The sequence below is a fragment of the Phycodurus eques genome, chromosome 8 (genome assembly GCF_024500275.1).
Source record: "Phycodurus eques isolate BA_2022a chromosome 8, UOR_Pequ_1.1, whole genome shotgun sequence".
Taxonomy (NCBI): domain Eukaryota; kingdom Metazoa; phylum Chordata; class Actinopteri; order Syngnathiformes; family Syngnathidae; genus Phycodurus; species Phycodurus eques.
Genome location: NC_084532.1, coordinates 1,784,975 through 1,803,850, shown reverse-complemented (window position 1 = coordinate 1,803,850; position 18,876 = coordinate 1,784,975). Strand labels below are relative to the sequence as shown.

Below are 18,876 nucleotides of genomic sequence, written 5' to 3'. Positions count from 1 at the left end.
CCGTGGACCATGATGTTTGCAGATGACATTGTGATCTGCAGTGAAAGCAGGGAACAGCTGGAGGAACAGTTAGAAAGATGGAGGCATGCACTGGAAAGAAGAACAATGAAGATTAGCCAAAGTAAGACAGAATATATGTGCATGAATGAGAGGGGTGGTGGGGGAAGAGTGAGGCTACAGGGAGAAGAGATAGCAAGGGTGGAGGACTTTAAATACTTGGGGTCAACCGTCCAGAGCAATGGTGAGTGTGGTCAGGAAGTGAAGAAACGGGTCCAAGCAGGTTGGAACAGGTGGAGGAAGGTGTCAGGTGTGTTATGTGACAGAAGTGTCTCTGCTTGGATGAAGGGCAATGTTTATAAAACAGTGGTGACGCCAGCCATGATGTACGGATTAGAGACCGTGGCACTGAAGAGATAACAGGAAGCAGAGTTGGAGGTGGCGGAAATGAAGATGTTGAGTTTTACTCTCGGAGTGACCAGGTTGGAGAAAATTAGAAAAGAGCTCATCAGAGGGACAGCCAAGGTTCGATGTTTTGGAGACAAGGTTAGAGAGAGCAGACTTGGATGGTTTGGACACGACCAGAGGAGAAATAGTGAGTATATTGGTCAAAGGATGATGAGGATGGAGCTGTCAGGCAAGAGAGCTAGAGGAAGACCAAAGAGAAGGTCGATGGATGTCGTGAGGGAAGACATGATGGCAGTTGTTTTTTCGAGAGGAGGATGCAGGAGATAGGCTTACATGGAAAAGCATGACGCGCTGTGGCGACCCCTAACGGGACAAGCCGAAAGGAAAAGAAGTCAGGCCAGAAGGTGGGGCTCGAAGGCGAGCATCTGGTGGCCGGCCCTGCACCTATGGGCCCAGCCAGGCACACAGAAGAGGCAGTGTGGATCCCCCTTCCCATTGGCTCACCACCAGTGGGTGGGGCCAAGGGGGTCGGGTTCAGTGTAAGCTGGGCCCCAGTCGAAGGCAGTGACATTTGCGCTCTGATCCCCGGCTACAGAAGCTAGCTCTCGGGACGTGGAACGTCATCTCTCTGGCCGGGAAAGGGCCTAAGTTGGTGTGCGACGTCAAGAAATTCCGACTGGACATAGGCTTGCCTCAACACACAGCTTGGGCTCCGGTACCAGCGTCTTGGGAGGTGGTCCCCTTTTTAAACGGGTGTTTTCCAACTACAGGGGGAATCACACTCCTTAGCCTCCCTCGTAAGATCTCTTCCAGAGTGCTGGAGAGGAGGGTCCGACGGTAAGGTGAACCTCAGACTCAGGAAAAGCAGTGTGGTTTGTGGAACATTGGACCAGCTCTACACCCTCAGCAGGGTTCTGGAGGGTGCGCAGGACTTCGTTCAATGAGTCTACATGTACTTTGTATACTTAGAGAAGGCGTTCAACCGTGTCCCTCAGGGAGTACTGTGGGAGGTGCCCCGGAGTATGGGGTATTGGATCCCTGAATAAACGACCCTGTACGACTGGTGTCAGAGTTTGGGCTGTATCGGAAGCAGTAAATTGGACTTTCCAGTTAGAGCTGGATGCCGCAAAGGTCACAGATTCTGCTCATTACCTTTATGGACAGTATTGTAAGTGCAGCCGAGGCGTTGAGGGGTGCGGTTTGGTGACAGTGTTATGTCTCTGCTTTTTGCAGATGTGGTTCTGATGGCATAATCAATCCATGATCTTCAACTCTCGCTGTAGCTGTTTGCAGCCAAGTGTTAAGCGGCTGGCATGAAATTCAGCACCTCCAAATCTGAGGCTATCATCCTGTGTCGGAAAAGGGTTGGAGTGCCCTCTCCGGGTCGAGGAGGAGATTCTGCCGCGAGAGGAGGAGTTTAAGTATCTCGGGGGCTTGTTCATGAGTCACAGCGTCTGCAGGGATTCGGACTATGCATCAGTTTGTCGTGGTAAAGGAGGACCTGAGCAGTCTCAATTTACCGGTCAATCTAGAGTACATTCCTACCCTCACCTATGGGTGTGGGTCGTAACCGAAAGAACAAGATCGGTGTCAAGGCACCGTTCCTCCGCATTTTGGATGCCTCCCTGGTGAGGTGTTCCAGGCACGTCCCACCAGGAGGAGGTCCCCGGGGACAACCCAGGACCTGCTGAAGAGAATATGTCACCCTGCTGGCCTGGAAAGGGCTTGGAATCTCCCCAGAAGAGCTGGAGGAAGTTGCTGGGGAGAGGAAAGTCTGGGCTTTCCTGCTTAAGCTGCTGACCCGCGACCCGACCCCAGGTAAGCAGAAGAAAATGGATGGCTGGATCAATATTCAACTATGAAAATTGACATTTCACCCCTCCTAGAAATTTTTCATTCTCTCCACAAGAACATGTATATTGTGAAGGTTTGTAAATGAGAGCAGTAGACGAAAGCGGGACGTGTCTCTTTCCTCTCTTCATTAAACTAACAGAGAGTAACAGTTAGGCATCGTGCTTGAAGTATACTGCAATTTTAAAAAGGTGGGGAGGCGTCCTGCTGCAATATCACTGGCTGCTTGCAAAGATTACACTATCACACAGTAAATATGCAGGCTCTTTGAAGTTAATGGGGGGAGCTAAGCTTCCGGTTTTCCTGTTTCTCCTTCCCAGCTGATCAGAGGAGGCAGGGAAGCAGTACACATACAGGAGGGAGGCTGGGAACGAGCGATGTCCATGCTAATAAAATGAGTGATAGCAGCACAGGGTTCCTACACATTTTGACAGAAACACTTTTTTGAATAAACAAATGTATAAGCCTGCATGACTGTAGATTTTATTTATTGTTCTCAAATTTGCAGTGGAACTGTGTAAGGCTTCAGGCTCATATCCCTATTGCATTTTCCAGCTGATAAATCACATCTATCGTCATCTGCAAGCTTCTGTTGCACAATCTATTTAGGTATGTCATATGTCTTAATAAAATAGAATAAATATATTCTCATTCACCTGCCTTCATGCACCTGACGACAGGACGATAGGAGGAAGCCCAGATAGTTAGACAGTTGGGACTGCCCCATTCACTAGTATCAAGTTACCCACAAAGGCATGTTGTCTCTGGTGAAAGCTTACAAAACTATCCGTCGTAAAATGCACACTGCAGTGTCGGCTGGTGGTAGTGTTGTTCAGCTCACCATCTGCGTGTCTTCAAAAAGTAAATCCATCGCTTTATTATTCACTAGTATCAAGTTACCCACAAAGCCATTTGTCTCGAGTGTAAGTTTACAAAACTATTCATCGTAAAATGTGCAGTGCAGTCACGATGTTCAGCTCGCCATCAGTGTGTCTTTAAAAAGTCAATCCATCGCTTTTTTATTTCCTCATTTTTTCTGAGCTGAAAAAACATCAGTGTCGCCATCGTTAGCTTGCTAACTGCATGCTGGAGTGGTAAATTGGGCTTGTTATGGAAGCTAAACACAGCTAACACTCAACTGAGCAGTCAAATGAAATGTCACTTTATACTTGTATAGTAGGGGAGGGAAATCGCGGTAGAAAGTATACTCTCCAGCCTCGTGATGTGACATGGCTGTTTTAGCCCCACCCGCAAAATCACGAAACTTCACAAGCTAAAAAAGATGCTTAAGCTATAGCTCAACAATTTAGCACTACATAGTTATGTTTTAGCATATGTTGTAAGCACTTACCTTTCAACATATTTAATGTATTTAGAAACAAAACATGGATATCTGCTTAGAGCCCCTTGAAAGCTTGAAATACCAGCATTTTTCAGATCCAGTAGGTGTCAGTAATTAGCAATATCAGCCTCATTTGCTTAAGCTACCCTGAACTAATAAGTGCGATGGAAACACAAACCACATGGGCCACAGGAACCTTTAACAACCAGGAACTCAAAAGTTCCGAGGCTGGTTGGTGGAAAAGCCACTAATGAAAGCTTGAAATACCAGCATTTTTTAGATCCAGTAGGTGTCAGTAATAAGCAGCATCAGCGTCACCTGCTTAAGATATCCTGCACTAATAAGTGCGATGCAAACACAAACCACGTGAGCCACAGGAACATTTTGCTACCAGGAAATACTGCTACCGGGAACTCAAAGTTCCCTCGGGCTGGTTGGTGAAAAAAACCCTATTGGCACATTGTGGCCTGACAGCCACCACCACTCAAAAAGGCTTAACATTGGAACATGGTTTATAATTTCAGTTTTGTAGTGATTCTCTTTTTTTACTTTAAATTTGTCTACAGTCTAAAATAGGTAAAAGTTTAATTGTAAATCGTTATTTGTTTTTGCATTTTAGATATTTTTGTAGCACTATATAGAACTGGGATCACCAACATGGTGCCCGGAGGCACCAGGTAGCCCCCAAGGACCATGAGTAGCCCACAGGTCTGTTATAAAAATAAATTAAAACATTTAAAAAAGCTTACCAGTGATGGGACATTGTGATTAACTGAAAATGTTATTTATTTTAACTTAACATGGAACACGTTTATTAGTGACAAAATATTCTATATTTTGTATAAAAATAAAATGGATTGCGTTAAATGGAAAAAAAGGTTTTTATTTACCCACATTTTTCAACATAATACATTTTAGAGCTATAATTACAAAACCCCTATTTTTGCTCAATGTTATCATGATAACGGCACATTTAGTGACAGTACAACAACAGACTCTCTTCCGCCCCTCAGGTACAGGTCCTTGGTGAATGTCTCCGGAAGGCATGAATCACAGCGTCCGTGGCCTGGCTGGAGGCCATGGGAACGTAATCAAGCCCCAAGTGAATGGACCCCGTGACAGACCAGGAGAGGTAGACGGCAACCGAGATGTGCTTGCCAGCTGTGTGGTGGATGTCTGTTGTCAACTTGCAAATGGCAGAGAGGTGACATTGCTGTCGACCAAACCATAGCTCTGAGGTCTTGGCCATGCCAAATGTCAGCGGCTTGTGGTCCCCAAAGGTAGTGAACCAGCAGCCCTTTAAAGAGGAATCTGATGTTGTCGGGTGGTGAGGAAGAGACCCAGGAGCTACCTGTTGAAGGTGATGTACGTCCGCTCGTCACAGAGCTATCACCTGAAAAAGGGCTGTGGCTGCCAGGCCCCACCCATGCAGTGCTCACACTGTATAGTCAGACACGTCTGTCGTGAGGGAAAAGGGGGTGGTGGAAGATGGATGCGCCAGCAGGGCCGCGGTAGCCAGCGCAGCTTCGACAGCATTGAAAGCTTTGGCTATCCCTGGGGACCAATCAACATCATCCTTGGGAACTTTACCCCGCAGCGCCTCATACAAGGGCAGCATGAAGTGAGATCTGTGGGGAAGGAACCTGTTATAAAAATTCACCATGTCTAAGAAAACCAGCAGGAAAAACTGCTCTAAGTGCTAGAGGACTCTGCATCTTTTTGCACAATTGTTTTTGTCAATGTCTTTATGTCTCCAAAGTGTTCTGTAAATTGACTGTCTGTTGTACCAGAGCGGCTCCAACTACCGGAGACAAAATTCCTTGTGTGTTTTGGACATACTTGGCAAATAAAGATGATTCTGATTCTGAGGAACTTCAGTAAGTGGAGGGGTGTGGAAAACCAGTGAAGGGATCCACTCAAGTTAACATACCACAGATGCAATCGCATCCGCTCTGGAACATTTTAAACTTCTGCATAATGGTGGAACACAGGCCAACTGCCCGTAACAAAATACTCCCAAACCGGAACAAATGGTATCTCTGGTTGGATGACATGGTTCCCGAGGAAAGTAATGGACAACAGGCCAACCTGGCACTTGGGGGGGTAGTGGTGGTGATGTGCCCAACACTGTGCTCAGCCACAGCTGACAAGAAAGTGGGTGTGGCAGGGTTGGGAAACTCAGCGAGCAGGCATTGATACGGATCCCTGGTGGAGAGTGTGTTTGACAGGCAGACTGCTCCAACCCCTACAAATATGCAGGCAGCGGTACATGGCAAACGGGAAAGCATCGATCAGCCAGCAGTTCATAACATCCACAAGCAGGCTGAAGACACAGAGAAACTCCATGCCCAGCAGTGGCACAGATACAAAGGTCATAATGTCCCATGCGTGCCATTAGCGGCGTCTATCCGGGGACCACGTCTGCCCGCCACTGTGTCCACCAGCTATGCCAGCAGGATGTTGCGCCGAGCACTGGAGTCTGCTGTCAGCAGACGTCGGCTGGATATAGAGTCGGCAATAAACGACAGCTCGCAGCCAGCGCCCATAGCTGCTAATTAGCGCCAGCGTTTCCCTGGCCCCTCCGAAACTGCAAGGTTTACGACACTGCTTGGCCTTGGCCCCAAACCTGGTATGGTAATAACACAACCCAAATCGGCAGCTGGCCGATACTGTGGTCGGTGTCTTTAGTGTCCTCTGGGGGTTGCAGCAGGGCCCAGGTGCCCTGGTCAGGAAGCAGCATGTGGACAAAGTGTTGCTGAGGAAAATCCAACCCTGCTCCGCAGCAAGCGCACGGTAGTCTTTGCTGTAGGAGAGGGGGGAAATGGCTAGCGCTGTGAACACAGGTACTGGAAGCTGATACAGGTATATCTGAGTGAAAAGGAATGAGGGATCAGCAGAGCGCAGCACAGCCAGCATACTTTCCATCAACTCAGACAGTGCCATTGAGGAGGCCATTGAGGGACAGCAGGAAGTCTGACTTCTATAGCTAGGACAGTTTGAAGAGTTCCAAAGGGAATGCTTGAGCACATCATACTTGTCCATAGCTGGTGGAGCCCCCAGCTTGCTCTGGCTGCTGTCGAGGCATCCAAAGCCACCACTATATGGAAGTATTTAGCAACTTCTGGTGTTATTCTTAGCTGGAACTGGGCTTTGATGTGCTGAAACCATGGCCATGTGTTGTGCTGCCAAAAATCAGACAACTAGACCATTGCGGTGTCAATGTGAGCGTTGACATTAGCTGCTCCATTAGCCCCTGTATTGGCACTGCGGGTTTGTTTTTGTCACCATTGTGTTCTGAAATTATTAATCACATTGGGGTCACCAATTGTGGAAGTGCGGTAAATAATGAGACAAAGCGAAGGAAGCAGGTTGGGTCTCTTTACTGTCCTATTTGAATCCAGAAAGCCATGTCTCTCCCGCCCCTCTCTTAAAGGTACAGCTGACTGGTGAATGACTCTCTCTTGTGGGTCACCACACAATGATAGAATGCCAAGCCAATTGGTCTTACATATGGTAAACTATTAGCAGTACTATTTAAAAAAAGATGAAGGAATAAACTCACCATTTCTTCTTTATTCCGAAAGCCAGTAAAACACAGTGACAGGTTCAACATCGTGGTGGAGTACAGAGGGCGACATGAAAATGGTATTGGCTGTAAAAAAAAAAAAAAAAAAAAAAAGACTGCTGTTAAAATAAATGAGCACGAATTTGATTTCTGAACACTTTAAAATTACATTTTTGCAAATAGAGGTTCACAGCACCGTAAAATGTGGTCTTTCGTATGTGTGTGTGTATATATATATATATAGTATGTGTATATCTATACACACACACACACACATATATATATATTATACATATATACATATATATATATATATATATATATATATTCATGTGCACATTAATTCATGCAGAGACAAGGAAGAATTCTGAGAAAGACACAGAAAAAGGTCACGTAAACATATTTCAAATGCACTTATTGTTATCTTACCTCCTCCTTTAAAACACAGCGCAGCACAACAGGAGGACCAATAATCCTGTTATCACGTTTATAGAGGTCACGGTAATCTGAAGATTTAAAGTCAGTGAGGACAAACACTGTCTCAAATTCAGTGTTCTCTTCTTCCCGAAACTCCTGGATGTTGTCCGTTATTATAAATGGTATAGTGATTTCCTGAGGATGGAGAGAAAAAAAAATTTTTTTTAATTTTTTTAAAAAATCACAAAATTTAGTTATGTAGTTTACAGAATTACCAAAAAACATGTTAAATCAAAACAATTCTCTCTTTTGTTTGGTTCCTTAAAGTTATCTAAGTGTTTAAACCCCATGCAATGAAATCATTTTCACAGAAAATATTTATAAAATATTTACAAAATTACTAAATGAAGTTCAAGCAACAATTAAAATTGAGTGCCCTAATTTTTGAGACGTAGGTAACAAGAAGCTGTTCAAATTGGGATCCACAAGCCACAACTTGCAGGTCTATAAAATTAATTTCAATACAGGAATCCTTTTTTTCCTTGCAAAGATCTGAAATGCATTCACATTTAAAAAATAAGTAATACCCTATACATTGGCTCATAGATTATGCAAGTGCACAAACAATTGTGTGGATGATTGGTTTATCGTAGATTATTATTAGTAGTAGTATATTTTAAGACTTACACGCACAGGCGTGCGCATAGCTCAACCTTTTCCATCATTCACATGACAATACAGTATCATCTTGACTTCTGAGTTTAATTCGTTCCAACAGGAAGCTTGTAACTCAATTTACTTGTCCTGTCCTACCTTTACTTCGAGATGCTGAATTTCTTCTGGAACCAAGACCAAATTAATTTACTCATCTTTCAAATCATCCATCCATCCATTTTCTACTGCTTATCTGAGGATGGGTCGCGGGGGCAGTAGCTTTTGCAGGGACGCTCAGATTTCCCTCTCCCCAGCCACTTCATCCAGCTCTTCCGGGTGGATACTCCAAGGACTCCAAAAAGGGTGGGTACTCTGAACTGCTGTTTGGTGCATAGGCACAAACAACAGTCAAGACACATCCCCCCACCCGAAGGCGGAGGGAGGCTCCCCTCTCGTCCACCAGGGTAAACCCCAACGTACAGGCACCGAGCCGGGGGGCAATAAGTATACCCACACCTGCTCGGCGCCTCTCACCGTGGGCAACTCCAGAGTGGAAGGGAGTCCAACCCCTCTCGAGAGAAACGGTACCAGAGCCGAAGCTGTGTGTGGAGGCGAGTCCGAATATATCTAGTCGGAACTTCTCAACCTCACGTACCAGCTCGGGCTCCTTCCCTGCAAAAAGAGGTGACATTCCACGTCCCTAGAGCCAGCTTCTGAAGCCAGGGATCGGATCGCCAAGGTCCCTGCCTTCGGCCACCGCCCAGCTCACACTGCACCCAACCCCAGTGGCCCCTCCCACAGGTGGTGAACCCATGGGAAGGGGGACCCACGTTACCCTTTCGGGCTGTGCCCGGCCTGGCCCCATGGGTGCAGGCCCAGTCACCAAGCGCTCACCTTCGAGCCCCACCTCCAGGCCTGGCTCCAGAGTGGGGGCCCAGTGACCCACGTCCAGGCAAGGGAAAACCAAGTCCATCGTTTGTCGTCATCATCAGGGGTCTTCGAGCCGTGCTTTATTTGGTCCCTCAACTAGAACCTGGTTGTCATGGGTGACCCTGCCAGGGGCATAAAGCCCCAGACAACTTACCTCCTAGGATCATTGGGACACACAAACCCCTCCACCACGATAAGGTGACAGCTCAAGGAGGGGTCTATCAAAAAAATTTTCCCAAATGAAATGAAATAAAAGTCCATTCATCCGTTCCAGCTCCTCAATTTACAGTTGCTTTTGTTGAGTTTTCAATTGGAAAAATAACAATAATTGCACTGGATTGTAAAATATACAGTGGAAATAAAAAAAATAAAAATAAAAAAAGTCTTGACATTCCTGTTCAAAGGCCAAGTTTATGTGATATACTGGATTAGAGAGGTTAGAGAGAGCAGACTTGGATGGTTTGGACACGTCCAGAGGAGAAATAGTGAGTATATTGGTCAAAGGATGATGAGGATGGACCTGTCAGGCAAGAGAGCTAGAGGAAGACCAAAGAGAAGGTTGATGGATGTCGTGAGGGAAGACATGATGGCAGTTGGTGTTCGAGAGGAGGATGCAGAAGATAGGCTTACATGGAAAAGGATGACGGGCTGTGGCGACCCCTAACGGGACAAGCCGAAAGGAAAAGAAGAAGAAGAAAGTGCCTAGTAGTGCGATAATCTGGAGCAGTGACAATTGTCCAAATGGTGCAGATAAGTAGTTGTCAACCTGTCATGAGTGGACAGTATTGGTCAACAACAGATATGCAATTTGTCCAGAATGACGAGACTAAGACAGTGAGTGCACGAACAATGGAGAAGTGTCCCGACGGAGATGTGACAACAATTTCAAGACAAAATTGGCAGCATGTTACAGTGGAATTCGAAGTCGATCCACCTCGCGAATCTACGCTCCCTACCCAACAAAATGGACGAGCTTTATCTTCTGAAAAAGACCAGTAAAGACTTTGGACGCTCCGCCGGCATGTGCTTTACGGAGACTTGGCTTTGTGAGGCTGTACCCGATGGCGGCGTCATGCTTCCGGGTTTTCATCTTCACCCAGCAGACCGCATCACAGAGTTATCGGGGAAAACAAAAGGCGGCGGGATATGCTTCTATATCAACAAAAAATGGTGTACGGACATCATGGAGCTCAGCACACACTGTAGCCCGCATTTGCAGTCACTGTTTTTGAACTGTAAGCCATTCTACTCGCCGCGTGAATTTGCATCATTCATCCTGGCTGGCGTTTACATCCCGCCTCAAGCTAACACGAACGCCGCACTGCTAATGCTTGCCGAACAAGTGAACAAAATTGAAAAAAAACACCCGGACTCACCCCTCATTATTCTCGGGGACTTCAACAAAGCTAAACTCAACCACGAACTCCCTAAATACAAGCAGCACATCGACTGTCCCACCAGGGAAAATAACATTTTGGACCACTGCTATACTACGCTAAAAAACAGCCCTGTATAATCACGCTAGAAACCAGCTGACTAAAGAAATTAACATTGCAAAAGGGAACTTTGCTGCAAAGTTGGAAAAACAGTTTGCGCTAACGACTCGAAATCAGTCTGGCATGTATTCCAATCGCTGACAAATTACAAGCGACAACCCCCCCCACCCAAGTTGAGAACAATAGCACACTCGCCAACGACTTGAACACCTACTGCAGATTTGAAAAGGACACTTTTATACCCCACACCCACCCAGCCGCACTACCGACCACTATCACTCCATTGACTTCTGTGTTAACCATCCGCAAACAGGATGTGAGACGCATCTTCAAACAACAAAAGATTAACAAAGCGGTAGGCCCAGACCATGTGTCCCCATCCTGCCTTCAAAGTCTGCACGGACCAGCTCGCTCCAGTCTTCACACAGATATTCAATAGATCTCTGGAACTGTGCGAAGTACCATCCTGTTTCAAATGCTCCACCATCATTCCAGTCCCCAAGAAACCTGCAATCTGGGGTCTAAATGACTACAGCCCTGTCGCCTTGACATCTGTTGTCATGAAGTCCTTTGACCGTCTCGTGCTGGACCACCTCAAGAGCGTCACAGGTCCCCTGCTGGACCCCCTGCTGTTTGCCTACCGAGCGAACAGGTCTGCTGATGATGCAGTCAACATGCACTTCATCCTAGTACACCTCGACAGTGCAGGGACCTACGCAAGGATCCTGTTCCCAGACTTCAGTCAGGGTTCAACACCATCATCCCTGAACTCCTTTCCTCCAAGCTTCTCGGGCTCAGCGTCTCACCTGTCATCTGCCAGTGGATTTACAGCTTCCTGACGGGCAGGACACAGCAGGTGAGGCTGGGGGAGGCCACCTCATCCACACGCAGCATCAGCACTGGGGCGCCCCAAGGTTGTGTCCATCTCCGCTGCTCTTCTCTCTCTACACAAACGACTGCACCTCAGCGCACCGGCTGTCAAACTCCTGAAGTTTGCAGATGACACCACTGTCATCGGCCTCATCAAGGACGGTGACGAGTCTGCATATCGACAGGAGGTGGAGCGGCTGGAGCTGTGGTGCGGCCGACATAACCTGGAGCTGAATACGCTCAAGACTGTAGAGATGATCATGGACTTCAGGAGGCATCCTTCGCCACAGCTGCCCCTCACGTTGTCCAGCTGCCTTGTGTCAACCATCAAGACCTTCAAATTCCTGGGAATTACAGTCTCTCAGGATCTGAAGTGTCCAACATCAACTCAGTCCTCAAAAAGTCCCAGCAGAGGATGTACCTCCTGCGGCTTCCGAGAAAGCACGGCCTGCCACAGGAGCTGCTGAGGCAGTTCTACACAGCGGTCATCGAATCAGTCCTGTGTTCTTCCATCACAGTCTGGTTTGGTGCTGCTACAAAATAGGACAAACTCCGACTGCAACGGACAATAAAAACTGCTGAAAGGATTGTCAGTACCCCCCTACCAACCCTTGAGGACTTACACGCTGCCAGAACTAAGACAAGGGGGTGCAAAATCCTCTCTGACCCTCCACATCCCGGTCACCAGAACTTCCGGCTCATTCCCTCAGGTAGGCGCTACCGATCAACACACCTCATCACTGTTCTGCTACCCTCATACATGTCCTGTATTATTCTAACATACTTCTCTGCGACTCCAGACTTCCACATGCAGTACCACAGTTCCTCTCTGGCTACGCTGTCATAGGCTTTTTCTCGATCTACAAAGACAGAATTTAGTTCCTACTGACCTTCTCTGGACTTTTCCATCAACATCTCAAGGAAAATAATCCATCTGTGGTACTCTTTCTAGGCATGAAACCATACTGTTCTCCGCAAATACTGTCCTGAGTCCAGCCTCCACTACTCTTTCCCATAACTTCATTGTGTGGCTCGACAACTTTATTCCTCTTTAGTTCTCACAGCTCTGCACATCACCCTTGTTCTTAAAAATGGGCATCAGCGCACTTTTCCTTTCACCCGCTAGAATTCTGTTGAACAAGCTGGTCAAAAATTCCATAGCCACCTCTCCTGGTTGCTCATACCTCCACAGGTATGTCATCAGAACAAACTGCCTTTCCATTTTTCATCCTCTTGGCGCCTTTCTAACTTACTCCTTACGAAACATTGCCACTTCCTGGTCCACCTCACTTATTCTACTCTTCCTTCTCTCATTTTCCTCATTCATCAACTCCTCAAAGTATTATTTCCATCTATCCAGCATACTCCTGACCCCAGTCAACACATTTCCATCTCTATTCCTAATCACCCTAATCTGCTGCACATCCTTCCCATCTCCATCCCTGTCTGGCCAACCTATATAGATCATTTTCTCCTTCTTTAGTGTCGAACCTGGCATACATGTCATCATATACCCCTTGTTTCGCCTTTGCCACCTCTATATTTGCCCTCCCTCGCATCGTATTCCTTTCTCCTCTCCTCTGTCCTCTCAGTGTCACACTTCTTCGGACCTAACCACCGTGAGCCTGTCTCACCTCTTCTCGAAAAGCCGCACAACACACCTCTTTTCTCAGCTTCCACCAGATGGTTCTCTGCTCTGCCTTTGTCTTCTTAATCTTCATCTCCTCTGGACGTGTCCAAAACATTGAAGTCTGCTCTCTCTAACTTTGTCTCCAAAACATCTTACCTTGGCTGGCTCTCTGATGAGCTCATTTCTAATCCTATCCAACCTGGTCACTCCTCGAGAGAACCTCAACATCTTTTCCGCCACCTCCAGCTCTGCTTTCTGTTGTCTCTTTAGTGCCACTGTCTCTAATCCGTACATCATGGCTGGCCTGACCACTGTCTTATAAACTTTGCCATTCATCCTAGAACAGACCCTTCTTTCATATAAAACACCTGAACCCTTCCTCCACCCATTCAAACCTGCATGGACCCGTTTCTTCACTTCCTTACCACACTCACCATTACTCTTACCATCTGTCCCTCCAAGTTCATTTCCTTGATGCAAAACATACCCATCACTTCTTCATCACCCCCGTTTCCTTCACTAACATGTCCAGTACACTGAACCAATCACGACTCTCTCTCTCTGTCTGGGATGCTAAGAAAAACTTCGTCGAGCTCCTTCCAGAATTTCTCTTTCACCTCTCGGTCACATCAGACCTGTGGGCCAGAGGCACTAATCACATTATACATAACACCCTCAATTTCAAGTTTCAGCCTCATCACTCGATCCGATACTCTTTTCACCTCCAAGACATTCTCAGCTCACTCTTCCTTTAAAATAACCCGGACACCATTTCTCTTCCCATCTACACCATGGTAAAATCATTTGAACCCTGCCTCTAAACTTCTAGCCTTCCTGCCTTCCCACATGCTCTGCTGGACACACTGGACATACAGTATCAACCGTTCTCCTAATCATCATGTCAACCAATTCCCAGGCTTTTCCTGTCATAGTCTTAACATTTAAAGTCCCCACATTCATTTCTTGGCTCTGTTCTTTCCTCTTTTCTTTTTGCCTAAGAAGCCGCTTTCCACCTTCTCTGTCTTATTTTTATTGCACTACTTTTCAACAAACAATAAGTAACAGTTTCCAGTGCAAAATTAATCTTTAAATAAGTTACAGATAATAAAAAAATAAATGTACCCCAAAAAAGTCCACTTTATCAAGGCCTAAACTAAACTATTGCATTACAAAATGCAATCACAAATTGCAACTTAATGGAAGCAAATACAATTTATGCAGACAAGGCAATAACAGTCTGCAAACAGACTTTTATTTGAAAATCCCCGTCAATATAGTGAATTGTCAAGGACGGGTACGTCTCCGGCGGCACGGTGGACGACTGGTTAGAGCATCATCCTCACAGTTCTGAGGTGCGGGGTTCCATCCCCAGCCCTGCCTGTGTGGAGTTTGCATGTTCTCCCCGTGCTTGCGTGAGTTTTCTCCGGGCACTCCGGTTTCCTCCCACATCCCAAAAACATGCATGCATTGGAGACTCTAAATTGCCCGTAGGTGTGAATGTGAGTGTGAATGGTTGTTTGTTTGTATGTGCCCTGCGATTGGCTGGCAACCGGTTCAGGGTGTACCCCGCCTCCTGCCCGATGATAGCTGGGATAGGCTCCAGCACGCCTGCGACCCTCGTGAGGAGAAGCGGCTCAGAAAATGGATGGATGGATGGATGGGTACGTCTCCATTGTTCTGTTTGACCACTGTTCAGTTGTGCATGGTCAGAAACTGCAAATAACTCAACAGTTGTGATTTCCCTCTCTACCTCTGGCGTTTTGTTTTTTGTTTTTACTTTGGTCAGGCTAGCCGAAAAGTAGATGTCAAGGCAGCCGCGACAACGACTGCTTCATATCTTACTTCATTGGGCATCAATGCCATTTTATTTTTATTTTGAAGGTGGCAGCACTGAATGAAGCTGCATATGAAGCCCTTGTCATATGCATGGCATATGAAGCCCTTGTCATATGCATGGCATATGAAGCCCTTTTCATATGCAGCAGTGATAAAATTTTTATTGTGCAGCCCTAGTGTACGCTATCAACAAAGGAATTTTTTGTGCCAATCAGAATCGAGCAATGCATCAAAACCATGGCATAAAACTGTGTGCTCTCACACAAACGTTGTTGCATTCCCAGGCGCCTTAAATAAGAAACAAAAAAAAGCAGTTTCTGACCTTTCCTTGAGAAAATACAGCTGTTCAAACAGTCTTGGAAACATAAATATTCCAGTTTCCATTTTTTCATACTTTTCCAGACCTGGAAATTTATTAAATTAGATTCTCCTTGAGCCGTCACCTTATCGTGGTGGAGAGGTTTGTGTGTCCCAATGATCCTAGGAGCTAAGTTGTCTGGGGCTATATGCCCCTGGCAGGGTCACCCATGGCAAACAGGTCCGAGGTGAGGGACCAGACAAAGCACGGCTCAAAGACGCCTTATGAAGAAGACAAATTATGGACTCAGGTTTCCCTTGACCGGACGCGGGTCACCGGGGCCCCCCTCTGGAGCCAGGCCTGGAGTTGGGGCTCAAAGGAGAGCGCCTGGTGGCTGGGCCTGCACCCATGGGGCCCGGCCGGGCACAGCCCGAAAGGGTAACATGGGTCCCCCTCCCCATGGGCTCACCACCTGTGGGAGGGGCCATATGGGTCAGGTGCAGTGCGAGCTGGGCGGTGGCCGAAGACGGGGACCTTGGCGATCCGATCCCCGGCTATAGAAGCTGGCTCTCGGACGTGGAATGTCACCTCTCTGGCAGGGAAGGAGACCGAGCTGGTGTGTGAGGTTGAGAAGTTCCGACTAGATATAGTCGGACTCTCCTCCACGCACAGCTTGGGCTCTGGTACCAGTCCTCTCGTGAGGGGTTGGACTCTCTTCCACTCTGGAGTTGCCCACGGTGAGAGGCGCCGAGCAGGTGTGGGTATACTTATTGCTCCCCGGCTCGACGCCTGCACGTTGGGGTTCAGCCCGGTGGACGAGAGGGTATCCTCCCTCCGCATTCGGGTGGGGGGATGGGACTGTTGTTTATGCCAATGCACCAAACACCAGTTCAGAATACCCACCCTTTTTGGAGTCCTTTGAGGGGGTGCTGGAGAGCGCTCCCGCTGGGGACTCCATCGTTCTGCTGGGGGACTTCAATGCTCACGTGGGCAACGACAGTGAGACCTAGAAGGGCGTGATTGGGAGGATTTTGCAGATGATGTGGTTCTGTTGGCTTCATCAAGCCATGACCTCCAACTCTCATTGGAGCAGTTCGCAGCAGAGTGTGAAGCGACTAGGATGAGAATCAGCACCTCCAAATCTGAGACCATAGCCCTCAGTCGGAAAATGGTAGCATGCCCTCTCCAGGTCGGGGATGAGATCCTGCCCCAAGTGGAGGAGTTCAAGTATCTTGGGGTCTTGTTCACGAGTGAGGGAAGAATGGAACGGGAGATCGACAGGCGGATCGGTGCAGCGTCTGCAGTGATGCGGACTTTGTATCAATCCGTTGTGGTAAACAAGGAGCTAGACCGAAAGGCGAAGCTCTCGATTTAACGGTCGATCTACGTTCCTAACCTCACCTATGGTCACGAGCTGTGGGTCGTGACCGAAAGAACAAGATCCCGGATACAAGCGGCCGAAATGAGTTTCCTCCGCAGGGTATCCGGGCTCTCCCTTAGAGATAAGGTGAGAAGCTCGGTCATCCGGGTGGATCTCAGAGTAGAGCCGTTGAGCTTCACATCAAGAGGAGCCAGATGAGGTGGCTAGGGCATCTGATTCAGATGCCTCCCGGCCACCTCCCTGATGAGGTGTTCCGGGCACGTCCCACATGGAGGAGACCCCGGGGACGACCCAGGACACGCTGGAGAGACTACATCCTTCGGCTGGCCTGGGAACGCCTCGGGATCCCCCCGGAAGAGATGGATAAAGTGGCTGGGGAAAGGGAAGTCTGGGCGTCCCTGCTAAAGCTACAGCCCCCGCGACCCGACCTCGGATAAGCGGTAGAAGATGGATGGATGGATTCTGTATTGGTCTGTCATGGTGAAGAGGGAGGTGAGCTGAAACGCGAAGATCTCCATTTACAAGATCACTGATACAAGCGGACGAAATAAGTTTCCTGAGCAGGGTGTCCGGGCTCTCCCTTAGAAATAGGGTGAGAAGCTCGGTCATCCGGGGCAGGGCTCAGTGTCGACCCGCTGTTCCTCCGCATCGAGGGGAGCCAGATGAGGTGGCTTGGGTATCTGATTAGGATGCCCCGGGGACGACCCAGGTCACGCTGGATAGACTACGTCTCTCCGCCACCCAACCTCGGATAAGCGGATGAAAATGGATGGATGGATGGATGGATGAATCTTCGATCTCTGTTTATCGGGTTTGTAAATGAATTGGAGTTGGAAACGCTCATGATGCCCTTTTTCAAGCTATTCTAGTTGGTTCAAAACGCCTGGCAGATGATGGGGCTGATACCCCCTGCACATTTTTGAGGACTTGCACGTTAAAACAAGATTAAAACAAGGGCAGGCAAAATTCTCTTGGACCCTCCACATCCTGGCCACCACCTTTGCAAGCTCCTTCCCTGAGGTAGGCACTATCGAACAATGCACACTTAATCCAGCAGGCACTCCAACGGCTTCTTCTCTCTTTCCATTAACTTCTGAAACAGCTGATTTACAATCCATTATGACAACTCGGGATGGGAATCGAAAACCAAGAATCGCTGAGAACTTGTTCCAAAGTTAACGATTCCAGGGAATTGTTTGCTAAATGTTCTCATCAATGCTATTTTAAATAATGACATCATTGCACACATTATGCAGGTAACATGCAACGTGTGGACCAACTGACATTTGTAGAATTCTAGGCCTGCAAGCGGTATTAATAGGCTAAATAATTGACCATTCTAAGTCAGGGTGCCAATTTACCGATACACTAGTGCTGGGCGATACGGCCTAAATCTGATGTCCTATTTTTTTTCCCCTAATGTCGATATTCGATATGATTCGGTCTTTATTGTATTGAGGTTTATAGATGTATAAAACTGGACCAGACCAATTTCTTTTCCATTTTGAAGTACAAGGTTTATTTAACAATTATTAATAAAGCAAATAAATGAATTGTTTTTTGCTGCAGGTTTTTCAAAATATAATGATCTCAAAATTTGTAATGTGTCAAAATGAGAATTCAGTAATGGAAAATAAGAATCCCAGGGCTTAAACCCAAAATAAATGAAGTCAATTATTCGTTAAAATTCAATTTATGGGTGTCTACAGAGCTGCCAACCAATAGGAATTCACTTCCAGAACAATTTGTTTGAATTTCCATACCTTTTAAATTATGTCAAGAACGTTAACACGGGTCAGTCATTGCAGTATATTATCTAATAGGATAAAAATAATTACTAAATATTAATTGACTAAATACTGTTCAATTGGACAACATAATCATTGGTCTATAATCATAATTGTTAGTAAAATATGGCTACAATATTTGTTATTGTAATGTATTTATTGCATCAACCTTGTAATCGCGGACGCACTTGCAGTCAAATGTTTTCTGTTGCAAGTTTTTTTAACAATAGCATTGGTGGTAGGTTTTGAATGGAGCTGTACAACCAAGAATACAACCTTGCCCTTCTCTATAGCTTGGCTCATTGATAGGTGTTCATCACTTAACCTCAGGTGGCAGCAATGCACTCGCACAAATGCCCAGTCAAGAAGAAGAAGAAGAAGAAGGACAAACATGACATCAAATGAATACTAAAG

The 18,876-nt window shown here is 46.8% G+C and overlaps 1 protein-coding gene across 5 annotated transcripts in view; it reads right to left on the bottom strand.

The window, feature by feature from the left end:
• ect2 (epithelial cell transforming 2) overlaps positions 1 to 18,876 on the bottom strand; it is a 237,404-nt gene that overhangs the window by 184,877 nt on the left and 33,651 nt on the right. For all 5 annotated transcript variants that reach the window (XM_061684632.1, XM_061684633.1, XM_061684635.1 and 2 more), the window contains exons 5-6: positions 7,593 to 7,775; positions 7,161 to 7,250 (exon numbers count right to left, since the gene is read on the bottom strand). In XM_061684632.1, coding sequence (XP_061540616.1) covers positions 7,161 to 7,250; positions 7,593 to 7,775 — 273 coding nt within the window. The remainder of the gene's footprint in view (positions 1 to 7,160; positions 7,251 to 7,592; positions 7,776 to 18,876) is intronic.